The sequence below is a fragment of the Simochromis diagramma genome, unplaced genomic scaffold (genome assembly GCF_900408965.1).
Source record: "Simochromis diagramma unplaced genomic scaffold, fSimDia1.1 OVJJ01000822.1, whole genome shotgun sequence".
In the NCBI taxonomy this organism is placed as follows: domain Eukaryota; kingdom Metazoa; phylum Chordata; class Actinopteri; order Cichliformes; family Cichlidae; genus Simochromis; species Simochromis diagramma.
Window position 1 is genome coordinate 1,562,326 of NW_024387520.1, and position 27,588 is coordinate 1,589,913.

General features: G+C 39.8%; 2 protein-coding genes across 3 annotated transcripts; one reads left to right on the forward strand and one right to left on the reverse strand.

The window, feature by feature from the left end:
* Window positions 1-22: 22 nt before the first annotated feature.
* si:dkey-98f17.5 (uncharacterized protein LOC569123 homolog) lies at window positions 23-12,894 on the reverse strand. The gene is made up of 12 exons (XM_040019484.1): window positions 12,663-12,894; window positions 11,109-11,220; window positions 9,470-9,563; window positions 8,636-8,690; window positions 5,951-6,091; window positions 5,664-5,824; window positions 5,483-5,581; window positions 4,995-5,140; window positions 4,701-4,872; window positions 4,478-4,590; window positions 3,410-3,497; window positions 23-3,031 (listed from the first exon to the last, which is right to left on the reverse strand). The coding sequence occupies exons 1-12, from the start codon at window positions 12,772-12,774 to the stop codon at window positions 2,978-2,980; spliced, it is 1,347 nt and encodes a 448-aa protein (XP_039875418.1). The 5' UTR covers window positions 12,775-12,894; the 3' UTR covers window positions 23-2,977.
* Window positions 12,895-17,436: 4,542 nt separating this feature from the next.
* On the forward strand, window positions 17,437-26,958 carry slc2a11b (solute carrier family 2 member 11b). 2 transcript variants are annotated; one of them, XM_040019687.1, is made up of 12 exons: window positions 17,437-17,607; window positions 19,111-19,209; window positions 19,557-19,717; window positions 19,798-19,922; window positions 20,064-20,193; window positions 20,295-20,443; window positions 20,737-20,924; window positions 21,037-21,147; window positions 23,933-24,034; window positions 24,915-24,990; window positions 25,088-25,215; window positions 25,349-26,958. In XM_040019687.1, the coding sequence occupies exons 1-12, from the start codon at window positions 17,569-17,571 to the stop codon at window positions 25,541-25,543; spliced, it is 1,503 nt and encodes a 500-aa protein (XP_039875621.1). In that variant the 5' UTR covers window positions 17,437-17,568; the 3' UTR covers window positions 25,544-26,958. The 2 variants fall into 2 exon arrangements, with proteins under 2 accessions (XP_039875621.1, XP_039875620.1); XM_040019686.1 differs by lacking the exon at window positions 17,437-17,607 and adding an exon at window positions 18,625-18,981.
* Window positions 26,959-27,588: the final 630 nt, after the last annotated feature.

A 27,588-nucleotide genomic window follows, 5' to 3' on the forward strand; every position in this document is an offset into this window, starting at 1 on the left:
ATAAAAGTCTTCCAACAAGAACTGCTTTATGTTACATTTTATTTTTCATGTTATTCTACTTGTTATTTGCATGTCTGTTCTTGACTGTATTAACTGGAAAAAAAAAAGTGTAACAGGTTTAAAAAAATGTTTAATGATTTCCAAAGAGGTGACAGAGCGTAGTTTTTGCATGTTTTTCTTGACAGATTTCATTCTTTGATTCATGGTTATTAAAAATATAGATGAAATCACTTGAGTCTAGATTTCATGCAGTAGCACAAACATTTCACAGAATTTATAAATGAAGTTTCACAACTATATATATAAAAAATCTGAATTGTGAGCCATCTAACATTAAAAAACAAACAAACTGGGAGTGTCCACAACTATATTGCAAATAGCCTGGAGGCTTGGATAAAAGTAAGGATGCACCGATCCAACTTCTCTATTCTGATAAAAATTCTGAAATGTCAACTCAGTGCTTTTGCCACCAACTCTTTCAGTGCATCATGTATTATGAAGCAAGATTTCATCTTAGCCAGGTAACTTCAAGTTTAGGCCTGGGTTTTCTGGATTACAAAGGCAGTTCACATCTTTCTGGGATATATAACCATAGAAACTTATGCCAGACAGCTAATCTGCTCTGGAGCAGAAAATAGTATCACCATTCCTGGAAGAGTAAGTTTTTCTGTCATTAGCATCAATAAGGAATATAGATATAGACTCCTTCATATAGGATGCTAAAACAGGGCACATATTTGTACATGTGGACCTCATTTGCAGCTAAGTTAGATCTATATTTGACCTGTTTTTCATATTTTTTCTGCAGCTGAAAGAGTAAGGCAACAATTGCCTTACACGCATCTCATCCACAATTTACTGTGGCTGTTTATTCGTGATAGAGCTGTAATGCTAGTATGTCTGTTGACTTACACAGTCAGCATTTATACCAACTTTCCTTTCTGGCTTTCAATCGGCTAGGCTTTATTAATGTAGTAGTGCTTTTCCAGTCTTACTGACCAAGATTCTTCACCAAGTGCCTTTTAATAACATAATCTTTCTATTACGTACACACACTCTGCTTTCAGCCAGTGTTGTGCGTGTTTGACTGCTTCATATTGTTCTAATATTATAGTTTTACCTCCCATTGTGAAATCAGCCTATAAAACGGACAGATCTGCTGTTACAGATTGATCAGATGCAGTTCATGTAAACACATTCATAGCCATGTAGAAAAATTGTGAGTTAACTTATTGAGCTGATAACCATCTTCATGTGACCGATTAACCTGCTCGCTAATGTTAGAGGTTTATTTATATCAGTCACTGCAATTAAAAAAAAGAAAACCTCAAAAGCAGCTCTAATGGTAATGTAGAGCATTAGATCAGTGCATCTCTAGGAAAAAGCACCTCACATGTTGACATCTGTCAACACTGATAAATACATCTACAAACAGTGTGGTGAAGGCAGTATATGGTGTCACTAGTTACATCTATCAATAACGGACCGGCAGGATTCAGTGCTTATTAACACAAGTAAGAGGTACCTGACAGCGCACTGTACTATGGTGTCCCTGAGGTGCAAAACACAACAAAAACTACAACAAGAACTAAATGAAACTTCAAACAAACAAACAAAAAACATTACAAAAAAAAAAATAAAACTCACCTTTCTCAGAAGCGTTGGGGCAACATTTTTTATTGTGACTGGACAAAATCAAGTTCGCCGGCTACAGTCGGGAGGGATTTCCAGCTTCTATGCTACTCTTATATAAAAACCTTACTTGAAAGCCCTGAGGCCCACTTAAAAGAAATATGGTCAAAGAGATGAGGTTGTGTTATGCTGAGAGCTACAATCCCCACCATGGGACCATTCGCAGCTAAAGCAGATCCTCAGCAAGGATTTCTAGGTGGCATTTTTATAGCCTCTATTTGATAGAAGAGTAGAGAGCGGACAGGAACGTAAGGCGGGAACAAAGGGCCAATCCAGCCTTTTGACTGGATCATGTAAATCATTACAATGGTGACACAAGGCCAAAATATACAATATCCTCTGTTGGTTTGAACAATGGGAATATTGTGTTTCTACAGGGGGTAGGGCAAACATGCTCGTATAATGATAGAGTCAAGTCAGACTTAAGTATTTAAAATTACTTAAATACTACTTAAAAACTATTTACTGTATAATGAATTTTAATTATTAGCACCTTATTTTAGTGCATCTAACGCCAAGTATTTGTAGGTAAATATAATCACATCAAATTGCTCAAGAAAACTCCTGAGAGTAGTACAGAAATAGAAAAACTGACTTCAACCTGTTCCCAGGAACTTGAATTTTATCCGGTCGCAAACAAGAAATGTTGTCACCAACTTTCCCGTCAAATGTTTCTTTTTGCTGCTGTGTGTGGCACCTCTAGGCCACCGTACTGTGCTGTACTGAAAGTCTGTGGAACATCTAACAATGATTACACGACAACGATTTATATATAAAAATAAGTGATTGGCTCTTTGGAGGCAAGAGAAGGATTCAACGCAATAAACATGTATTTATCAGATGTCCAACTATAATGCCCAGGCTTTAATCACAGCATTGGTTATTGTAGCTATTGCTTAAAACACATTCTGGTAACACTGCGCTCAGGACAGTGTAGTGCGATATAAAGACCGATCACATGACAACAATGAGAACTAACTTTATAGAGGACACCGTGAAAATGTGTTTGCTGGTAAAGGCAGCGCCATGTTCAAAATTTGTAATTTGTAAACATTTCATATTTTTCTCGCAATAATTACCCATAGACTATAAAAAAAAAAAAATCCAGTCACAGTCTGACTTTCATTAAACGACTACAATCATAGCTTCTCCAATAATTAGTAATAAAGGCACTTTTCAAATCAGCTGCTGAGATGATAATTGCTGGCAGTGATCTCGGCTGATTTAGAGCTTACACCTGCGAGCTTACAGGTACTGGTGCAAAGTGTCTTCAGCTTACCCAGGGTCAGAGGTCATATTCTGCTGCACACTGCTGGAGGTACCATTCATATAATTTACTCTGTGGAAAAAAAGTTACCTGTGTGAGATTCACAATCCTGATGTTTGATAAATTGACAACACGCATGAACTGATTTTCTTTTCTTTTTGGGCCGAGCGAGGGAAGCTAAACTAGCTGAAAACACAACACTGACATAAAGTTTACTACCTTATGAAGCATTCTAGTTTTTAGTTAGCAGTCAGCTCACTTAAAAAAAAACCCTGATCAACACTAAAAAGCTCCATAAAATGAAGGGAAGCAGCAGAGTTGGCAGTAATTTCCTTTATACCAATAACAAATCAATAAAATACTTAATTACTGTGGCCTTTAGATTTGCACAATCCAAATGAAAAAACAACTTAGTTAAGAGAGCATAAGGACACAAAATGTACATCTAACCTTCTTAGTCTTGACGATATCTTGGATGTAATCATTGTACTCTGCCATTGTCCTCTTCTCCTTCTTCGTCAGAGTCTTATTCCTCCGGCTGAGAATGAAGAACATGACAGCATTAAAATACTCGTGTTTGTAATTGCATGTACAGTCTACACCTGTTCAACTGCTCATTACACAAAACTAACCAGCCAATTAAATGGCAGGAACTTAATGCATTTAGACATGTAGACAAGGTCAAGTTGATATTAAAATGAAAAAGTTCAAACCAAGCATCAGAAGGGGGAAGAAATGTGATTTATATGTTTGAGCGTATCATACAGGCCGGTTCTCAGGCCTAGTTCTTTAAAGGGTTAAAGGAGTCTTTTTAATGTCTTGATACGACATAAGGCCCTTGCGATCTTATAATGATCTTATTCAACCATCAAGAGCATTCAAAAGGACAGAAAAATAGAAAAAACGTTTGCAGAAAACTACAAAGAAATTGAACATTTGAATGAACCAGTCCCTGTTTAGTTTACACCTTGATCGGGTGGCATTGAACGGACACATGAACTGTGGTTGGTGCCAGTCAGGCTGGTCTGAATATTTCAAACTGCTAATCTACTGGGATTTTCCCACAAAACTATATCTAAGGTTTACAGAGAATGGTCAGAAAAGGAGGAAATATCCAGTGTGTGAATACGCCTCGTTGATGTCATAAATCAGACGAGAATGACCAGAAAGGAAGGTAACAGTGACTCAAATGACCAGTCATTACAACCAAGGTGAGCAAAAGAGCATCTCTAAATGCTCTCTAACCCATCTGCTTTTAACATTACAGGAGCAGAAGACCACACCAGGTACCATTCTTGTTGGCTAAGAACCAAAAGCTGACGCTGCAATTCAGGGTGTGAAAATGATCACTACTGATCAGATCACTATCTGTTTGGGATGTGGCAGAACGGGAGATTTGCATCATTAACGTGCAGCTGACGAATCTGCAGCAACTGTGTGATGCTGTCATGTCAATATGAACAAAATCGATCTGTTTAATTAATCTCTACGAGTTAAATTGCATTTTGCCACACTTACCCTGCAAAATACTTTGCCAGGAAAAGCAGGAGGTAGCAAAAAGCCCCAAAAATGATGACAAAGACTACTTGCCCATCTTCAGGTATCCAGTCCCATAAATACATCACTATTCCCTTTCAGACACACAGTAATAGACAGTCAGAGAGCTCAGGACACTATGTTAAGTCACTAATGAAGTAATTAATGAAATATTATGAAACTGATATTCATTCAGAGCACTTACTGTGAAGATAGTGATGGTTCGAGTTGCACCTTCACCCAACAGCTCCTCCAGCTGCTCTTTGGATAAGGTGCTCACAATAAAACTGAGGATGAAGAGTAAAGGCAGGAAAACACCCAAAGCACCGCACAGGAATGAATGAAGACGGATGCTTTTGTTGCAAGCCACATCAGCCCTGTGTACACAACCATAACAATAATGTGCTATCATACATTTTCCACAACTGATAGTATCTGGTGATGCTTATCTGCTCAGTGTACACATAATATGTTTTATCAAGGCTGCAAGAGGTCATACCTGTCCTGCTCCAGTCTGCTGCTGATAGTGGAACAAATAAGGTCAGAATCTTTCTCCAGCTGATTCAGTGTCTTCTGAACAGCCTGGTTAATGGTCTTCTCGATGGTCTGACAAACGCCATCGATCTGGTTCACACACCTGCTCGGCTACATGAGACAAACAGCTCGTAAACACGTCAGATTTGGACTGAACATGAAAAACACTCTGCACATCTCAATAAAGGATGGTCTGGAAAGTTCCATGACAAATCCTGAGGGCATTCTGACTGACAGCCTTGTGGACTTGGCAGAAAGTGAAGCTGCACTCGCTCAGCAGAAATGAAGCGGAGGTCTTGAGGGATGCACAAATCTACCACGCACGCTTCGTGGTTGTAGATCATAAGATGGTGCAGCGATAACTGCACTGCCGTGGTTTATAATATTTGCACAACCAGAACTAATTTTTATACAAACACAGCAGTTTAAAGTAACCAACACAGATCATTTTACCTTCTGTGGGTTCGGGATGTATATTGTTGGCATCTCAAAGCCACATTTGTTAAGACCAGGACGGCGGCACAGTTCTTGGACTATCTGCATCATCACTCTCTGATGAGAAAAACAAAAGTTCATCTCACAGGTTCAACTTTCTTTGAAACAAAAATAAATTATACAAATCAGGTAAACTGACCTGTCTGTCTGTCTCCTTCCCGGCTTCATCTGCCTTGCTGAGGTAGAACAACAGCTTGTCTGCGCATTTTTGGCTCAGCTTCTCCACGATGTTGAGTGTGCGTTTGCAAAGCGCTTGGCCCATCGGGTCAAAGAACACAAATATCAGGTCTGCCTGTTCTCCTGCTCAGAGAAAAAAAGCATTTATTACATTCCTGCAGCTGTACATCAGCTGTACAGTAGACACAAAGGAGGAGAAGAAGAAGACAGATCACCACTGAAGAGACAAGTTTAAGCTAAAGGACACACCCAACCAAGTGATGGCGCTATTCACATCAAAAGGGTAGATCATGTCCCCGTCCACCAAACCCGGAGTGTCCACGAAAGTCACCAGGCTGAATTTCTTCTGCTTGGAGGTGGAGATCTCAGCAGATAGGTAGTCAGTAACACCTGGAAAATAGAGATGGCGTGCATGTGCAAAAAGATAAAGACACAGTAACTAAGGTAACGAGTTCAGTCCATGCAGGAAAATGTCGCCTCTAATGGCTATAATATTGTGTGCTACAGGAAGCCGCAGTGCGGTCAATACTTGGAAGCCTGAGGGAGATCAGCAACAAGATCTCAAGGCAACTTTTATGCTAAGAGCTTTGCATTTTGGGGACGGCAGCTATAATTTAACTCCAAAACGATCGTATTCTTCACAGACACAGCTGTGCGCGTGTGAAAAGATACGTTCACCTCCTGTGACGATGATTCAGCAGCCGCACCCTCGCACATGAAACTTTATTTCTGTTTTTCTAATCATGAAAATATTAACGAGGCCTCTGTTTCCTCACTGCCCTCTGTGGAGAGCTTTGTTGTCATGGTTACACACAACAGCTCTTCAACTGGCAGCTTTAGTGTGGGGCGTGGGACATAAAGCTAGCCAGTGAAGAACGACTGTGAGGCAACGCACTGAGAGGTTACGATAATCCACCACAACCATCACACATAAGAACACCCCCCCTCCCCTTAAATAGAACAGGATCACTATTGAGATGCATCCCTACTAGTGACAAAGTAACCCCTCCCACGCCGACCCACACTCACACACACACACACCAGGGAGGCCTGGGATGACACTGAGGCCGTTTCATGCAAAGAGGCAGGTGTCAACAGCCAGCACAAATCGCATCCTTGTGCTGCAGTGAGCAGAGCCACTGCTCCTCTGGCACATTAGCATTCCCTCATGTTTCTCCCACATCAGCATGGCCACAATATCAATAGATCTGCCTCTTATCACACGCCTAAGAAAAGGCTCTGAGTACTGAGATATGCCTGCTGTGCAAAAGAAATATTAAAAATATGTATGTTTGTGTTTAGGTGTGTGCGGATTTCATAAAGTAGCTTTAACTTAGAGCGCTGCTAGACCGCACTTCAGCTATTCCATATAATCCTGAATAAACAGGCACAAACGGGGACAGATACATCGATCCGTGCGGGAAAGGAAAAAAGTTCTGCCAACTGAAAATGAGAGTTATACTCGCCAATGTGCGCTAAGTTCTTGAACTGACTGTAACTGAGAAGACCGTGCAGGAGATCATGTGCACAAGGAAAAGGGCAAAGGCTGCAATAACGCTGCATCGACCAAGACTAAAAAAGAAATTGTTGAGCTGAACAGGTGAAAGCAGACATGGTGCGAATACTTCTACAGGAATCTGAGAAGCCAAAGACCTTGATTAACCAGCGGATATGATTATTTTTTAATGTGCAGCAAAAGCAGTCAGTTCCCACAAAGCATACAGGCTAAACCCATGACAACAGGTTGATAAGACAGACACATAAAGATCTAAGTATGAAGCCAAATTAAGAAGCACATCCCAAAGGAGACCAAACTGTGCAGCCAGCAGCTGCTCCCACATGTATGGATATATGGAGCTTTTCTGATGAGTCATCCTCGGCTGCTGTGACAGGTAAACAAATGTCTCATACAGCTGGTTTCCACAGGCGGCGGCGACGACGACGATAAAGTTGAAATGAATTGAAAAGAAAAATCCTGCTTGTATTCCAGCAGCAGATTGTTGCGAGGCTCGGGCCTGCGGAGCGAAGCTGTTGCTGCTGGAGTCTGGGCTGTGCCGTCTCTAATAGCTGTGACATTTCTCAGCAGCTCCTTCTGACTAAACTGCACTGCTGCCGATGGGGCGTGTGACTCATACGCCATACAGTGTTCGCTCTGGTCCGCACCCAGTGAACCCCCACTCTCTACACACTGCCTGTCAACACTCAAACACACTCCCCCACCCTCCGCTGCACACCCCCACTCAGCCAGCAGGCAACACCCAGACTCTGTAGACGATCACCACGTTCACAGCGGCCGTCCGGTGGCATATCCAGAGCGCTGCTGACGCACAGATCTGAGCAAAACTGTCTTAAAACAATATCAGAGCGCCGCACGTGTGTGAGAAGAAGAAAACAGGAGTCTGGACTGATTTATCATCAAGTTTATGACTCACTATTGAGTCATCAAGGTGAAGGACCTAAACCCAACCTTAAATCACAGAAGCCTGTGATAAGGATTAATAACAGCCCACGAGTAACCGAGCATTAAACAGGCAGACATTCTTGTGATGTTACAGATCACAACGCGTCTTTAAAACCGACTTTGATCAGCAGCATCCAGAGGTAAATATTCATTAGCCACCAGCAGAGCCTTATCTTAAACCTCAAAGGTACAGCTACCTTTCTGCAGTTTGTGATTACATTCATCTCCTGCAGTTTTAACTCTCCATTCCAATAATTTGCTAATTGTAGAGACTGATTGGTGATGATTTTCATCAATGAGCATAGAAATATCACGATCAAAGGCATAGAGATGCAAAGCCCCAAGTTTTTACTGTTTACCCGCACGTGGAATATATATCAAATTTTAATGTTTCACAGAAGGAACTATCTGCACATTCACTGAGAGGGCATGAAAATGTAGTATAGTAAAGAGTTGAAGAAGTAAAGTCTTACCTTTGAACTCCAGGAGCGGTCGAAAGTGAGGATAGAGATGCAGCGTTGCATTCCCCTGCGAAAGAGTTAACAGGACAGTGTTAGAAACAACCCGATGAGACAAACCTGCATTTTTTTCCCCTGCAGTCTTTTCCCGCCCCTCTACAACAGAGTCCTCTCTCATCTTGGTGCTTTACACGAGCTAGTGTGCTGCGGCTCAGCGTGCACGCCTTAGCTCTTCCTGCACATTGGAGATAATCCTTCTACTCTGCAGTCCTACACTCCAAATGTATTATTCATACTCCTACCCTTCACCACATCAGGATATGAACAGAGGCAGAGGGAAGGGATATCAGAGACGACCGAGAGGCAGGTGTCTCCCAAGCCTGTTCTCATGCTGCAAAGATGTTTGTGTGTGTGTGTGTGTGTGTGTGTGTGTGTGTGTGTGTGTGTGTGTGTGTGTGTGTGTGTGTGTGTGTGTGTGTGTGTGTGTGTGCATGCATACACAACAAAGCCCCTCAGTGGAGCAGCATATAGAATGAGAAATCACCACTGGCTGAGGGAGTGCCTTACATAAATGCCAACATCAAACACCCTGCTTCATCAGCCTTTATGACTGACTGCAGCTTCAGTTCATGTTACTGAAGTCAAAAAATCGCAACATCTCCTTGAGTACAAAACTAAAAGGTGATAGCTGAATATAAAAACAAGCTTCTTAACAAATACTGAGAACAAAATTAAAGGATTGCACTGAAGTAAAAGAGTTAACTGTCACAATTTTCCTTTTTAAGCTCTGGCTGGGAAATCTTTTCGTGGCACAGCTGCACATGCCGGCCGCGTCCGTGCTGATCTTACCGTCAGAGATTCTCTTTTGCGTCCACTTGTGATGAAGGTAAACCCCTGCGTTTCGATGGCCACCCCTGTTTTCTGTATGTGCTCTTCAACATACCTAGAAAGATAATAACGCCATCAAAAGTGAGAAAGAGCTAAAGCAACAACGCCTCAATTCTTGCGGAAAGCTACATGTGAGAAAACGCTGCAAAATGATTCTGTTTACAATCAAAGGGAAAATAAACAAATCCTAACATTTTAAGAAGCTCAAACAATGCACTGTTTGAATTTTTGCTTGGTAAATTTGATTTATCCACAAGAAACTAATTTCATTCTTTCATGTTTTAATGTTTAGAATAATTTACCTACCTACCCACCAACCCATCCATCTGTAATAATATAGCTTGTGGCTTGTTTAAAAGGATGTAATTGTGTGATCAGTGGGATATTACAGAATTTGGACATCAAGAGACTAGAGAACAAATGTCAGGTAGAAAAACACTCCTCGAACCAGTTTGCAATCTCTAAGCAGTAATAATCAAAGTGATGACCTTAAGAGCATCTTCAACATTAGAGAAGATGAGTATATAAGAATCTTGAAAGATTTAACAAATTAACAAATATTGCAATAGAAAAAAAATGTCACCTTAACCAATTTGTCAGCAGAAAGCCCCCTCTCTCTAAAATATGTCAGATCAGTTAGAATCAGGGGCAGCGCGGTGGTGCAGTGGTTAGCTCTGCCATTTCACAACATAAAAAGTCCCGAGTTTGAATCTATTGGCCAGCTGGGGCTTGGGTGGGTTCTCTTTGCATACTGGGGCTTCCACCCACAGACCACAGACAAGCATGTTGGATTACTGATTATTCTAAACTGTCTGTAAAGGAAACAAGGAAGACCACAGAAGATGTACATGGTTGTGGTGAAGGCTGGAGTGACAGAGGAGGATGCTAGGGATAGGGTCGGGAAGGGAGATAATCTGCTTTGGCGACCCCTGAAGGGTCAGGAGGAGGAGAAGGAAGAAAAGGAGGAGAAGAGGAAAATAAGAAGCTTAAGAAGAAGAAGGAGGAAGAGGAAGAGGAAGTTTTTCCCAGATTGTGAAAGGTCCCCAGTTCAAGGACAGGAGGAGACACAAATCCCAGGAAGGCTTGTGTCAGAAAAGACCCTCCTTCTTATGTCTGCACATATTGTTTATATTTGATTCAGTACATATGGTATTTATTAATGGTGATTTGATGCTCTTTCTTTTAGCACGGATGTGGGACAGTATTACAGTGTCATTGTATGCCTCGATCTGCATTTCAAATATGCAGATCCACCCAATGTGGTGACGCGAATAAGGGAGTAGCCTAAAGGTCACTAATCTTACAGCATACATATTTCCTACCCAGCATTTATTCAAAAAAGGACAAAACTTTGATGGTGACAAAAGATTTAACTGACATACAAAATAACAAATTACACCTGTTTTTTCCCCATTTTCTTTTGTAAATCCACACTTCCTGGGGCAAAACTGGGCTGCATTCAAACCACAAAGCGCTTTCAAAAAGTCATGTGTGAACAGGATGTTCTCGACACCAGTCTCTCTTTGAAACATAGAGCAGAGCATGTGATGGTCAGGCAGCGTTATTAGATCACAACAACAATAAGAAGTATCAGTAATACCAGTTAATGAAGGAGCTCTTTCCTGCAGAGTGGTTACCCATTATCATCACGATGATCTTCTTTCTGGGAGGCAGAAGACGGACTCCCAGGCTGCTGGCAATTTTTACCAAGCCTGAAAAACACACACAACACAATCATGACATGCAATGACTAAAGTGGTACCTTTGTACTGTGATGCTCTAGACTGGTTTTAAAATAAAATAATGTAGTTGTGAGTAAATAGTAAGCCTGCACAGATGCATAGTTAATCGTACATGGTTAAAGAGTAGGTAGAGGAAAATTTTACAAAGTGGCAGATGAAATGACTACCACTTGTCCTCCCTCACAACTCTTCTCAGTAGTGACAATTATCACAGTAAAAGCTAAATAAACTGATGCCTGTTGCCTGTCATGACCTCCAAGACAGTTATGCTTAAAGTACAATTCTACTATGTTAAACCTCCGAAGTCTAAGTTATCTGAACCCTAACCCTATGCGGTCACAATGTGTATATTTGTTTTATAAATCAGCCTCCCAAGAATGAACATAAATTCTAAGGTTTTTTCCTCTTTGGAGCAAAAATTTCTTTTAGAAATGTAATTCCAATATATCTACTTGATTTTGACATACAATACAAAGGTCTAGAGGCATCTCTCATTTGTTTAGGTCATTTTTCTAAGTTATTCTTAAGGAAGGGGAAGAGAGGGCAAAGGTTGACATATAACAAATTATACAAGCCTGTGTTTTTATTTAGCTATTACACTATAATAAGTTTTTTGTTTTTGTTTTTTTGTTTTTTTAAAAAAGGACACATGGTGATCAAGGTAACTAAAATGAGTTACAGGATTATTCGTGACACCACACCTTTCCAAATGTTTACCTTCTAGAAAACAAGCTGATATTCTCTCTGCTTTTCATGCACCCCAGAAGGGTATAATAATCTCCCATTAATAAAAAGCACACTGCGGGAGGCTCCCTTATTAAATTGTTGATTTTTTTTTTTTTTTACTGTAATATCTTACAGCATAAGGCCGTCACTATGCGACTGCGGCACATTAATTATGTTGTCTGTGAAGGTTCTCAGTCATCCAGGTCATCGTAGTCAAAGGAGCTTGCAAAGAAAAGCGTCTGGACTTCTTTAAGTTGCTTGAAGACGTTTCACCTCTCATCCGAGAGGTATGTTGTTTATTTATTGTAGACTACACTATTTTTATTCTTGATCCTGCTTCTGTAATACAATAATTCCTCTTTCTGGGATCAATGAAGTTTCTATGTATCTATGTGTATGTGATTTTGCATCAGTGCATACAGTCAGATGGGGCACTGCCCTGCGAGGCTCTGAGATGTTCAACGTCACGTGTTTGACACACTAGCAGCTGCTGCAGGCTGACACACACACACACACACACACACACTAAACAAGCAGCATTACACCTTTAAGTCCACATAAACTTCAGTCGGGGGCTTCAGCAGTGGCACAGCTCGGTTACCATAATATCACAGCCAGGGCGGGCTGGTTTCTACTTTGCGGTCCTAACTTTGCTTTAGCCTTAATCCAGATTATCAACTGTTTACCGTTTTCGCTGTCCACATACAGATTGTGGCACTCCTTCAGTATCCTCTCACTCGGTGTGGTGATCGCAGACTCCAGAGGGTTTGCCACAGACCGGGGCTTTCTACCCGACATGGTTAACGACGCCAGGGGAACCCGCTTCTCTGCCCTTTCCTACACCACACGGGGAAGGGTTTCAGGGTTGCACACACACCGTTATGTCCGGAAGAAGCGCTCCCCCTGCGGCCAGACGTCATCATGACATCTGAACACACAGGTGTTAGTATGCCCTGCGTGGCTTTAAATATTATTTAATGATTCGTTTGTATTACTGACCTTTGTCCATAGAAATAGGACAAAATTGCTGCCATGTTGAATGTCTACAATTAGCTCTCGCCCCTCCCGAACTGCTCCCAAAATGTGGGCCACGGACCCCTTGGTGGGCCCCGAATGGTACTACAAGTGGGCATTAAGAAGTCAATTATTATAAATAGGCTAAAATATAACTGACAAAACTATTATTAAAACTATTACAGTTCAAATCAGTTTTATTCGTGTAACTCCAAATTACAACAATAATTGCCTCAAGGTGCTTTAAATGTAAGGTTAGAGAGGAAACAACAACAACAATCAGATAACCCCTGATGAGGAAGCACTTGGCCAGAATGAGAAAGAAAAAACACACTTTTAGCAGGAAGAAAACTCCTGCAGAACCAGTTCAGTTTCTGCTGCAACCAACTCAGAGTGAGGGTAAATAGAAAAGACAAAGAGTGCATGGGGAGACAGGACAAAACACAGATTATGGGGGATAAAAGACACAATTAAATGGCATGCAGTAGTGTATGAACACCTGGGGAATGAAAAGTGAAGAAGAAATGCTCAGTGTATCAAAGGTATAAGCAGTCTGACCTTATAGCAGCATAACTAAGGAATGGTTGAGGGTCACCTGATTCACCCCTATCTTTATCAAAAAGTTTAAGTCAAGTGATAAAAAGAGGTTAGTGTTATGTGTGGCTGTGTGCAGACAGGAATAGGACCCAAGGTGCAGACTCCAGAGACAGTCGTGAACTCAAAACAGCTTTAATGTAATACTCAAAATATAACATAACTGGAAAAAATCAAAATAAACTTAAACCAGAGGACTGACAGAACACACAGCTAGGTAAACAGTAGATCACAACCCAGACACAGAGAAACACAGGGCTTAAATACACAGAGGAAGCAATCAGGGAATGGGTAACAGGAGGGAAACACAGCTGGGGCAAATCAGGCCTAACGAGACAAGGGGAAGCAAAACCAGATACATTAACCTCAGACAAGGACCTTCAAAATAAAACAGGAAACATGACACAGACTGAACTAAAGACACAGACTCGCACGCACTGCAGCAGAGGGAACAGAGACATGGGACCAGGACAGACACTGACTGGACACGGGGATATAGGAACTAAGGATACACAGAGACACGAACTAGACAAGGGGATACAGGTGACAAGGGAGACAGAGCAACTAGAGAAGACAGGGACATAAACCATAAGACAGAACTCAAAGAAACCAAAGACTAGAAAGTATAAATAATATAATAAACTCAACAACCCTGGGTCAACGACCCAGGCATCCTAACAGTTAGGGGTTTCCCTCCAGTTCTATTTTGTGAAACTCTAGGAACCACAAGTAAGCCTGTAGTCTGATAGGATAAAATGATAATGGTGTGACAGGGTCTGGTTATTCAAGACTTTGTATGTGAGGAGAAACTCATTAAAGAGAAGCAAAGCTGATGTAACAAACCATGAGGTTTAAAAAAATACTTTAATCTTAAATGTCTGACCCATTTACGATACTGAACTGGTCTTGTATTTCGCCAGCAGAGGAAGAATTGAAACAAAGCAGTAGCTGATCATCAGGTACCAGAAATAAAGCTGGAAAATCAACCTCAATGTGAGCTGTTAGACTTTCTAACTAAATGTCAAAGCAGAAAAATATGGATTATAAAAGCAAGTTTCTATCCAGAGTCATACCTGTGGATAACAAACTAATTGCCAAACATACAGCATCTGTTTGAGGATGGCAGAGGCCCAAAGACTATTTCCAAGAAGTGGAAAGATCCCAGGCATGACCAGAAATATCAGTACCTCTCCATCCACTCAGATGGTGTACTGAAATTATGAAATGATGGCTTTAAAAAATCATGCAGTATTCCCTTTTACGAGAGAGAAGAAGATATTGTCTCCACTTTTGACAGAGACATATTATTCTATAAGTGTAATGCATCAGCTGTTTGGAAATAAGTGCTGTCAAGAGGTCAAGAGATTTATTCTAAATGACACTTCTTCAGCTGAGAGTCTAAGAGTGAAGACACACACAGACGCTGCAGTTTTAACTTGCAAGGGCGTTTCACAGAGCGCTCACATCAGAGAGTGGGGCCCTGTGATCAGCGCCCTGTTCTTGCACTTGTCTTTTATTTATACAGAAGGAAAATGAAAACATTTGTTCAGTGTAATGTTGATACGTGAGCATGTGCGTATGGGATTGTGCGTGTGTGTGTGTGTGTGTGTGTGTGCGAGGTCAGAACTGCTTGTTTGACTTCTTACAATCGCTGTGGGAAGATTCAGATAGAAATATCAGAACACGTTTTACAAAGAACAATCAGTTCTGAACAATGAAAAGGACAATCAGTTCTAAGCAGGGAAAAGGTCATCATGCAGTATTCTATCACATGTAAACTTATATCATTAAAAGCTTATACTGACTACTAAGTACAATTTTCCCTTAACAATAATTGAAGAGGATAATGACCAATGCCCCTAAATGACTGTTTTCCTTTTGTCTGTTTTCATCTTCAAAGACACAGAGGCTGATGGCCTCTGCTGCACAGATGCATATGAGAAACCCTCTGATGCACTATATGGCTGTTTATGCTTCTTCTCTGTTAGAAAACCTCACTAAAGACTTTCTTGGCCTGACGATTCCCAGTGATGTTTCAGTGATATGTCCAATCCAATTCAATGCATTAGGTTTAAATTGTTTGCATCTGCAGTCTAAAGAAGTCTTCAAGAGCTTATGATGTATCAACCACCTTATTGGATTAATCTGATGTTATTTACAGTAATAATGTAGAAATGTGAAATGTAATCCTCTTATTTGAAGTGGTATTTTTGAGCCATTATCTAAATTAAAGCTGCATGTGTGGGCTCGCCAGTCATATGTAATAAAAACTGCACCCTTTGCTGACTTTGTCTCGAATTCATGTTTTAAAAGATTCTTAGAAGTTATACTTTTACCATCATCTTTGCTGTTGGTAAAGTCTTCACAGTGTTCTCCTTGTGCCTGCATTGGTTCTCTCCGGGTTCTCCAGTGTCCTACACCAGTCCAAAGACATGTTAGGTCAAGTAGTGAATTGTTGCACTTGTTTATGAGTGCAAATGTTTTTCTGTTTCTTTGTATTAGCCGTGAAAGATTGGTGAAAGGTTCCTGAAGGACCTGAGCTCCAAAGGATGACCTTTTTATATCCAGTCATGTTACCAGCTTGTGACATAAGTACCACTCCACTGGTACTTATATCACACTTTTCTACCCTAACTGAGCACTCAGATAGAGTGCTCACATTCGTGCACCACTTTATTCCATGCCTTGCACACATTCACACTCCAATGAGGGGACAGTTTGGGGTTCAGTAGGATACTTCAACAAGCTGACTGAAGGACCCAGGGATCAAACATTGACCTTTTAGTTTGTAACTCTACCTGCTGCACCTCCTTGTTAAGCATCATACAAGTTTTACAATTTTTTTTATACATTTTTCATAAACAGTAAAAATGACACGTTTTTTGTGTCCTGAATAGATCAGCCTGAGGGAGACTGTGCTCTGCTGCGTCTGTAGTATAGAGTGGAGCTGGTGCAATAGAATGTCCATTGAATAGATAGAATAGAATCACCCTTTATTGTCATTGTACATGTACAACGAAATGGTAAAAACTTTGTGGAAACAGCGCTGTCACAGCATCAGCTGAATGAATGATCTTTTGCGTCATTGTTTCATAAATGTGGTCAGTATAATGACCATATTTATCAAAGATCAAACATTTTTTTATTTGTTTTGTACTACAAGTAACTTCAGTGGGTTTTATTTGAATAAGCTTTAAGCTGTGTCACACGAGAGTATTCCTTTTTTTCTGTCTCTGTTTTAACGTTGATCAACAAATCATCACTACAGACTGAAACTAAAGCTGAGCTGTACATTTTGAAAAAAATATCCACTGTTAACTCTATTTGAGATTTCCATTTTTAGAGTCTCAAAAGTTCTCACGGGATTAAAACGTTTTTTGTTTTTTTGTGGTAAGCTGCAGAACTCTTTGAATGATTTACAAATTTAAGAGCGCAGCGACCTTGGAAATAAAATCAGTGTCAAAGTTTTAGAAATTATTTGTTTTATCACTTTTATCCAAAGTAATTCAAACCCAAATATGTATTTACCAAGGAGGCAGTCATCCATGGAAAATAGAATCCAATTTTATTGAACTACAAATTAGCAGATGACATCTTCTGCTACCTGAACAATAAATTTGTGTTATCATCTTTGAATATAGTGAGAACTTATTGTACTATTTTTTTTTCTCGTGACCACAATACATGAACCAAACTTTTAAAAAAAAAGTCACATGACAGTTGAAACAAGCTGTAAGTGTGAAGTGTGTAACACAAAGTGAATATTATTTTAATATTTGGGTTAACAAGCCCTCTTTTACCCGAGAGCAAGCTTCACCATGCAGCAGGAATGTGCCTCAACCTCTTAATCAGCCCTCTACGCTGAGCCGAGGTCATGTGCTGCACCTTACAGTAGGCTGCTACTTTGTCAGAACTTGGATTCAAGTGGAAAATTTAGTCTTTGTAAATGGTTTCTGCGAGCGTAATTTTACGGCAGCTTTCAAAATGAACGCGGATGAGGGACGTGCGGAATCAAGGAAAGAGGTGAGTCATACATGGGTTTGGAACCAATGAGGGCTGTTAGAAAGAAAAAAAAGAATAAAGAAAGAAATAAAATAAAATAAATTATTTTAGAATATTTGCAGGGTTTTTTGTTTCTTTTTGGTTTTCTTGTTTTTTGTTCGTTTTGGGGGTTTGTTTGTTTTTTTAAATAATTCCTGGGTTCAGACGTCTTTCCTCAAATGACTAAAGAGAGCCAGTCACGAGGCAAAGTCATGAAGAAAAACGTTAAATTCACATGAAATAAAACGTAGCTAGTGTCTGTGGAGGATGCGAGCTGTAATCCGTAGTTTAATAATTTTAATCCTAAATAAATGCCATTTATATTTTAAATCCTAAAATAAATCCTCAATCAATATTTACATTCTAAAAGCGCGTGGTTTTGGGTTGCCAGATTGACAAAAATCCGTTTAAAGTACTTGGTATTGATATGTATTATAACTGCAGTTCGGATTATTGTATACAGAATGTCTTAAATTATGAATATTTATTATCAGCTTTATTAAACTGCTAATGAATTGCTCTTTATAAACATTTCCGGGCATCCCTCCTCTGACGGAGACTGGAGTCCTTATGATGGAAAAGACAGCAGCCACAAAAACTTTGCACCATGGCCGGCCCAGATTGCTCTCCACAGTTAATCCATCCAGCGGCTGCAGTTATTCAAAAAACTTCACCAACTGCTTTTCTATACTTGAACTATAGGGGGAGTCCGCACATAGCATATTTACTGCTGAGCGTATAGCCTAGGACATATGTTATGGCATAACTATGGATTTTTTTTCTCAGCCTTTTAAAATGTGAATGTGGTACTGCATACTGCCTGTAGGCATGCATCACACTTCCATGGCATCAAACCTGTGAGCTATGCAAGTCTTTAAAAACAGAAAAAAGAAAAGAAACCAAAATATATTAAAATAGGTGCACATTGTGCTACTCTTTGTGAAACATGTTTTCGGTAGACCAAAATCATAATGCTATGTAACTCCCCTATGTGTGGATCCTGAAATACTTTTCTTCTTTTATGTGAAAGTAATTAAACTACACTGCATGCTGTGTTTGGATTCAGTTAGTGCGCCATGAACTTTGAATAAACATGGAATAATTTAGCCAATTCCCCACACCCTAAGGGCACTTTCTGACAACAGATCAATTGTATTATCCCCGGCATAAACTCATCCCCCCGTCCGCTTTAAGTTTCCTGTTGGATGCAAGCTCCTGCGAGAAGGATACTCTGATATTCTGCTCTCCCTCAAAGAATCCAGGACTTTAAGCAAAATATAAAACATGCCAAAAGAATACAAGAATGAATATCAGCCTCTTCTAGCTAAAGCAACCAAAGATAGAAGGCGGCCAAGGGTAAGTGGATTGTAATGGATTAAGGGTTTTGAAAAATAAAAGTACGTTTGGCAGCATGGTGGGACGCAGCTTTCTGTCCAAGATGATACTGAAACACTTTTGTTTGTGGGTCTGTTTTTCTGTTTGCAGCTTCCAAACAAATCACTTCTGCTGGCTGTGTGTGCTGCTGGCATCGGGGGGACCTTTCAGTATGGATATAATATATCTGTCATCAATGCGCCCACAGCGGTAATAATTCTGCTGCCTCTCACTGGACTTTTTCCATAACTATTGATCTAAATGATCAAAACACGGTCTGAGGGCAAACATAGTAACACGTGGACTATAGTCACTGTGTTTGTTATTCTGATATTAGAGAACACGCACACACAAACACATAGAGGAAAGCCTAATGTAACCCTCAAATAATTCGTTCTAACAAGCACAGGCAGTCTAATGATCGCCAAGTACAGTGATGTTATTCAGTGACAAAAAAGTAGACTGATAATAAGAGTAGTGGCAGTATTTAGACATTGCTTTGCACTTGTGTTGATAAAAAACAGTGTTTGTGTTCAATTTTCTTCTTTTCTCTCCAGTATGTGCAAGATTTCATCAACCAAACCTGGAGCAAGCGTTACCAAACTCAAATATCAGATGATGGTCTCACCCTCCTCTGGTCCACTATCGTGTCCATATTCACTTTAGGAGGACTTATAGGGGCACTGATTGGTGGAACATTGTCTGTGAGGGTCGGAAGGTATGGACATGTTTTTTTTTATTTTTAATGAAAAATTGTCTTCTCTTTTATAAATAATGGGATTCATTTTTTCTTTCCAGAAAAGGGACACTGCTGACCAATAACATATTTGCACTCCTGGCTGCTTTGCTGATGGGTCTGAGTTATCCTACAGGGTTATTTGAATTACTCATCATTGGACGTTTCATCTCTGGATTAAATGCAGGTGAGTACATCAGGAACACTTAAATGTTTTGTTTCTAAATCTTGGAGAAACACAGATACATGAATTAGATGTCCAGTTAATAATGGCTAATAATGATGCTGCATGAAAACCTTCTGAAATGTCTTTTAAATATTTTTATAGGCATTGCCATTTGTGTTCAACCTCTATATTTGGGAGAAATAGCTCCGACTTCCCTGCGTGGTGCTATGGGAATGGGAACCTCAATTTTCATTACTGGGGGGATCTTTACCGGACAAGTGATTGGCCTCAGGTGATGAATAAACACATTAAGAAGAAGAACTTTTCACACAGTTCCAATGCTACATCCCTTCAAAGAAAATATCAAGCTGAAGTCCTTGTACAATTATACAGAGAGCTCCTGGGGAAAGAGGAGTACTGGCCCATCCTGCTCTCCACCACCTGTATCCCAGCTTTTCTGCAGCTCCTGATCCTGCCCTGGTTCCCTGAGAGCCCACGCTATCTGCTCATCGACAAAGGGGATGAAGAGGGTTGTAAGAAAGGTAAAACAGCTGCACCGTTCCTTCCATTTCAGATCGCTGGGAATTGTGTTCTTCCAGGAAAGACGACTTAGTGCATGTGACAGCGTAAATAATAAAATGTATAAAGACTACCCTTTGGCAGAAATAACCAGAGGCAGAGACATTTATCTTTTCATTTCAAGCATGTGATGAATTTCTGACGGTGGAAACCTTCTGACAGGACACCCCCACCCCCCCCAAACAGCCACCGCAGATTAGTCAGATATGAAGGAAGCGCAATAACTTGAAGTCCTGTGTGTCTTATGTGTCTGCAGCCCTGAAGCAGCTGCACGGTATAGCTGATTGTGACAGTGAACAAGAGGATATTGAGAAGGAGAGGAATAACTTATCAGGTTTACAGGCCAAGAAACCCTGGGAGCTCTTTGCTGATCGCTCTTTACGCTGGCAGGTTCTCACCATCATGGTGCTCAACGCTGCACAACAGCTGAACGGCATCAATGCTGTACGTACGACCACTTTAAAAAGTTCACACAAAGATGAAAAAGGAGTTTCCAAAGAACTGAAAGTTATGGTTTTGTGTTTGTTTCTTTATTTGTTTTCTACACTCCCTTTAGATTTACTTCTATGCAGGTTACGTGTTCAAACAGTCTGGTATTCCCAGTGATAAGATACCATACGCCACTGTCGGCACTGGTGCCTGTGAATGCATCACCGCTTTAACATGTGTAAGTATGAGTTTCTCGTCATGTATTTTCAAGTATTGTTTTTAGTATTTGGATGAAAATCCACTGCAACTGCTTGAAGTTTAGAACCCACAGACATCACCAGATCTCCTCCCTTGAGATGTTCCCCTGGCTTTTACTGCATCCATCTTCAGTCGCTGCAGTTTTTTCAGTTTTTTATTTAAGAACTAAAAAATCATGCTCTGGTGGATTGAAATCAGGTGACTGGCTTGTTCATTGAAGGATATCCCATTTATTTGCCTCAGACAAACTCTTTGCAGTGTACTTTGGATCATTATCCATTTTAACAGAAATTATAGCTGTGCACACTTCTGATGTCATTGTGCTACTTCTATCAGCAGTCACATAATCAGTAAACATTATAATGCTGTTCAGCCATGCATGCCTATGCATTAGGCCTCCACCATGTCTGACAGATAGCATTTCATGCTTCAGATCACGAGCAGATTTTCTCCTTCGCCATGCTTTTCTCTTCCAATCAGTTGGGCTTCTGTGTTTCATCTACCCAAAGAATCTATTTCAGTACTGTACATGTCGAATCTTCTTCTTGTTCTTAAGTGTAACCAGTGGTTTGCGCCTCGTTGTCAGCCTTCTGTATTTCCATTCATAAAGACATCTCTTTATTGAATAGAATAGAATAGAATAGAATTCAACTTTATTGTCATTGCACATGCACAGGTACAGGGCAACGAAATGCAGTTTGCATCCATCCAGAAGTGCTTTAGTGATATAGATATATTACAATATATATTAGCAATAATATAGATATGTGAGTATATTACAGAAATGGGTCTATTATGGTATGTTATAATGTACACGGTATGAAGTATGTTGTGAATATTCTATAACTATAAGTATGTACAGGCTGTAGTGAGTACAAGCTATGTACAGGCTATGAACAGGATATAAATATGAAAAACTATACAGAATATGAAATAAATAACTTTACAGAATCTGAGATATACAGCTATACAGAAATGGGAACTATGCAAGTTGTAAACAGTTGTAGGATTAAAGATTATCGAATGTACAGAATGATTATTTACACAGAGCTATACAGTAGTGCCGTTAAGATAAGTGAGGGTGTAGATAGTTTCTACAGAGGCTATATAAAGTGCTAGTGGTTGTGAGTGGTGGTTCAGTCCATGTTATTATTGTGTTTGAGGGTACAGTTGTCCATTGTGGGTGTGTGTATGTTCAGTCCATGTGTTAACGTGGGTCAGATGTCAGGAGGCAGAGTTCAGGAGTCTGACAGCTATTGTAGACCTTCACTAGTTTTTTTTATATTTACACAGATATGTTCTAAAAACCCAATAAACTCAATAGATTTAAGTGTAGATGAATGTATTTTGGGATCATTTTTTACCTAACTCTGACTTCAAAAAAAATTCCAGTCCCTTTACACTGAGGGTGCCAAACATAAGGCCCGGGGGCCAGAATTGGCCCAATAGATAAACAATTAAATAACAAGAAAGTTCCTGTTTTTTCACTACCTACTATAGAAATGCCCGCAAAAATGAAAACTAGATGTGTTTTAATTACATGACATGAACCACCAGAGCTTTTTCTGTAATTTTACACATTTATTGTGTAGTTTTACTGCTCTGACCCATTTAAGATCAAAGTGAGCTGTATGCATCATCCCTGCCCTACACAGTTATTGTGTGTTAATCTGAGTGTATTCACCTTATAAGTATGACTCAAAGCATAAGCTGACTTGTAGTCCTTTTTATGAGATCTCTGCTTCCAGTTTAACTCAGGATATACAAATATCATAAAACTCTAATGTGACATTTTTTTTCTACGAATTTCTTTGTCATTGCTATTGCTTGGGGTGCTTGTGGTGGTCTGTGAAGTGAAATTTACTCTTATAAAACTTCTTCTTGTTTACAGACAAGTTTTCTTTATAGACTAAATGTATGCCCCACTTATTCATAATGCATGATGACGTCAGAGGTTAGAAGATACAGATCTTACACTTTTTAAGCCCAAAGCCTTTAAAAGTAACATTTGCTTTTCCTGGGGTGAAGGACTGCTTACCCATTACTGGACTAATATGTGACAAAGAATCCAACTGGTAAACCCAAAACAATGTGTGTAATGGTTCGAATATTAATATACTTTTACAATTATTTTTACTGAGTCAGATTATGAATACAAGGGAGTTTTAGACTATAAGATTTCATGCAAGCCCAATCAGGACTATCATTTGTTAAAAAATAAGTCACAATAGACCTCAGCTTTGCAGTGCAATGACTTCAGCTTACTCTACCGAGGAGGCAGGATCTCCTGAAGCAAGCTGAGTTTTGCCAGGTGAGACAGCACATCTGAAGTGAAATATCTTCTCCCGGGTGTCATGTGTCTCATGTGACCAAGTCCAGCTCCTGACACTGTCCAGAGTTTATGTGTGAAATGGCTTTAGTTGTGCATACTTGTATTTATAATCTATCTTAACTGGAAAATACTTGAACTTTAGTTTCAAATTTTTCTTTTTGTTTCAGCAAACAGAGAAATAATGATCCTCTATGACACTTACAGCAATCTTAAAATCACAAGATGAGACCTTTCAAATATCGCTTCCAAGCGATGAACTGTCAGAGGCGGTCAGATTATAAAAAATAAACCATCAGGAAGAAAAATAGAAAAGAATTTCAAGACGTTTGTGTAAGATGGCTGGAAATAGAACATGAAATGGATCAGAGTAATCCTCAAAAGAGATGTTTGCCTGGAGTCTTTCTGGTCTTGTGACATGCTGTGTGTCTCACAGGGTATGCTCATTGACTGTCTGGGAAGGAAAGTACTCATCATGGGAGGATACACACTGATGGCTATCTGCTGCGTTTTATTCACGCTGACCCTAACTTTTCAGGTAATTATCGTCAAGCCAAGAAATCTTTTTAAAAAGAGATATTTAAGGGTTTAAACCCTGTGTGGTGTTCATGCTTTCGTTACCCTGGTTGCATCACATATGGAGGTGTTTCAGTCCTTGGACAAGTAAACTATGTAATTTAACCATTTTTGGCATCCATATTTCTCCCTGTGTTGGCCGCTGGTAAGCTTATTTTGGAGATGACTAAAGGTCAGCCTCATGCTTACTGTCAGACTCTGTCAGGTGAGCACTGTCAGAGTGCTCACCTGACAGAGTCTGGTTCAGTGAGTGACCTGTGTGCTATAGGCTAGAGTTGTCACTGCAGAGTTTGAGTCTGTCCCGTCGTTCCTTCCTGTCTGCACCATCACATCTGATAAAACTCAACTGTTTCTCTGCATCATCTTCCAAAACTGACTCATCTAAAAGTGCTAAGCAGAGAATGAGTTCATGACCAATACGCAGCCACACAGGTCAAGCTATTTGTATTTGTTGTGCCCCACCCTCGATATGCAGCCTGGGATGGAGCGTGAGAAACTACATTGTGGTTCCCACAACCCAGAGGTTAAAATGTGCAGGAATGTGGGAGCAGACAGGTGTAGGTGTTAAAATATGACAATGTTGGAGCCTTGTGCAGGAAAAGCAAGAGCACAAATGCATACACACTAAAAACACACCTGAACACACATGCTTAATATAAATGTGCAGGGTTGCTCTATGAAGTTTTATTGTATGCATTCTTTGCAGAAAATGAGCCAAAGGCAAAAAGTCTGAAGAAACAATAAAAATTACGTATTTTTTATTTTGGTAAATACTGAAAACGGGTCCAACAGACCTGAACGTGTGTTGTAACGTTTCTTTTGCACAACTTCCTTGTTCTCAGGAGGCGAGCCCAGTTGTTCCATACCTCAGCATGGTCTGTGTTTTTGCTTTCATCTTAAGTTTTGGCTTAGGACCAGGTAAAAATGTTCTTTCTTTCACCGAAGCATGTGCATCATCAGCTGCGTCTGCACATCAGCTGTAACAGGGATTTCTTCTGTGTCTTCCCCCATGAAGGTGGCGTGACTAACATCTTAACAACTGAGCTGTTCACGCAAAACTCGCGGCCTGCAGCGTACATGCTTGCAGGGTCAGTGAACTGGTCCAGTTTCTTCTTCATTGGCCTGGTCTTCCCCTTCATTGTGGTAGGTGTTCAAATGGTTCAGGATCTATGATCATTTTGGAATATTTTATCACCATTTCTTGCATTTAAAATGAACATTTAAACCTCAATGTTGTACTTGGATATGTTCCACTCACTTGTTTTATTTTTTACAGCTCGGACTGAAGCAGTACTGTTTCCTGGTGTTCTTGGTTATCTGCTGCTTGGTGATAATATATATCTTCCTTGTTGTCCCTGAAACCAAGAACAAAACCTTTCTGGAAATCCAGAACGAGTTCCAGTCTTCCAAAAAGAGGCAGATCGGCTGTTCGGACGGAGCAGGGACAATACTGTTGTCAACTTCAATATGAAATGTGCCTCGTTAAACAGGGTTATTTAATCAGTGATTCTTTATGTCACACAATATTTATCACACAAATCTGAAATATTTATAGCGAACACATGAGATAACCTCCTGAGACCCAGGTTCATGTTTGGGATGCAATTTGTAATTTTGCCTTGTTATTTTTGATTAGTTGGACATAAACTAAGTTTTCTCTTTGAGCAGGGAGTTGTTACTTTATTACAAAGCTGTTACATACTTTTTTTTATCAAGTCCTAATATTGGGATAATCAGGTCATTTTACAGCACAATACAATAAAGTCAACACGGCTTAACAACATATAAAACACAGCTGAGCAGAATGAAGAATAAGGTGCAGAACAGCAAAATGAAATACACAAATATGATGATGCAGGGTCTCAGGTTAACATTCTCACCAGCCACTTTGTTAGGTACACCCACTACCTCTAATCAGCCAATCATGTAACAGCAACTCATTTAAACGTGCAGACATGATCAAGATGACCTGCTGAAGTTCAATCTGAGCATCAGAATGAACATTTAAGTGACTTTGAAAGTGGCAAAAAATTGGTGCTAGACAAGCTGGTCAGAATATTTTACAAACTGCTGATCTACTGGGATTGTCTCAAACAACCATCTCTTCACAGAGAATGGTCTGAAAAAACTTCTGATGCACGAGGTCAAAAGAGAATGGGCAGACTGCTTTGAGCCGATAGGAAGGAAACAGTAACTTAAATAACCAGTCGTTACAACAAGGCACAGAAAAGGATGACATGTTGAACCATTACACCCAGAAACCCACACCAGGTACCACTACTGTCAGCTGACAACGGGAACCTGATGCCACAAATTCATATGGCTCACCAAAATTGGACAACAGAAGAATGGAAAAATGTTCTCTGGTCTGTAGAGTCTGAGTTTCTGTGGCAATATTCAGACAGTAGGATTAGAATTTTAAGGGTTATATTAAGGCTGTTGGCGATGTGGGGATATTTTCTTGGCACACATTGTTTAAACCCCACAGCCTACCTGACAGCTGTTGCTGACCATTTTCTTCCTTTCGTGACCACAGTGTATCCATCTGCTAAAGGTGGTTCTGCCCAGTGGAATCGAAGTGTACCTAAAAGTTTCTGGTGGGTGTATGTTGCTTAATAATGAATTGTGCTGTAAACTATAGTTCCTTTTTAGATCTTCTAGGCAGTTGTGATTGTGTCTCTTTAGCCCAACTAATACTGAAGAAGTAATCTTTATATATAATGTGTTGGTATAATAAAGGCTGGTTTGTGTAACTTTTAAGGCCAGGTCTCCCTTGTAAAAGAGACCTTTAATTTCAATGGGAATAACCTGGTTAAATAAAGATTAAAATAAAAAATAAAAGGTGCTCCTCTGAGAATTTTCAATAAAGACCAGTTTAAATAAAAACGTTTCATCATTTGTGAACTTTGCTTGGCATTTCAGTTGCTTAATATTTCAGTTTCCAATCTTTCAGCATGACATTTGATCAGGAGAACAAAGAGTTCACTCTACAGTTTGTCATGCATCACATGAATAAAAAAAGTATTAGAGTGAAAAAGAGTGAAAAAGTATTAGAAGTATTAATATTTGTTTATAGTATTACTCAGAGAGAAAATATATTGAATATATAAAAAAATAAATATGTATAAGAAGAGACGCCGTCATTGATTAGTTAGTTACATGGTAGTTAGTTACAGCAAGTTACATGGTTGCTTAGTAATGGTACCAACCACATAAACCGATGACACTGCTTAAAGTGGTATAATTCTGTATCATTGAGGAGAAGGATAATTAAATTCAAATGTGGTCAGATGTACAGGGAAATGGCAATGGCTTGCTTTTTAACCACAGTTATGTCACTGAGTACTCATGTTAGTTCTGATTCCCATTCCTACAGATACCTTAAACCCAGAACCAAGAACAACAGCTCCTTTTCCTTTTTCTTTGTTCCAGCTGTCATAACATCTTCATTAGAAGTGTAAAATTAAAATATAATCAAAGCTTATAATGTAAAAAAAAACACCTGAAAAAACCACT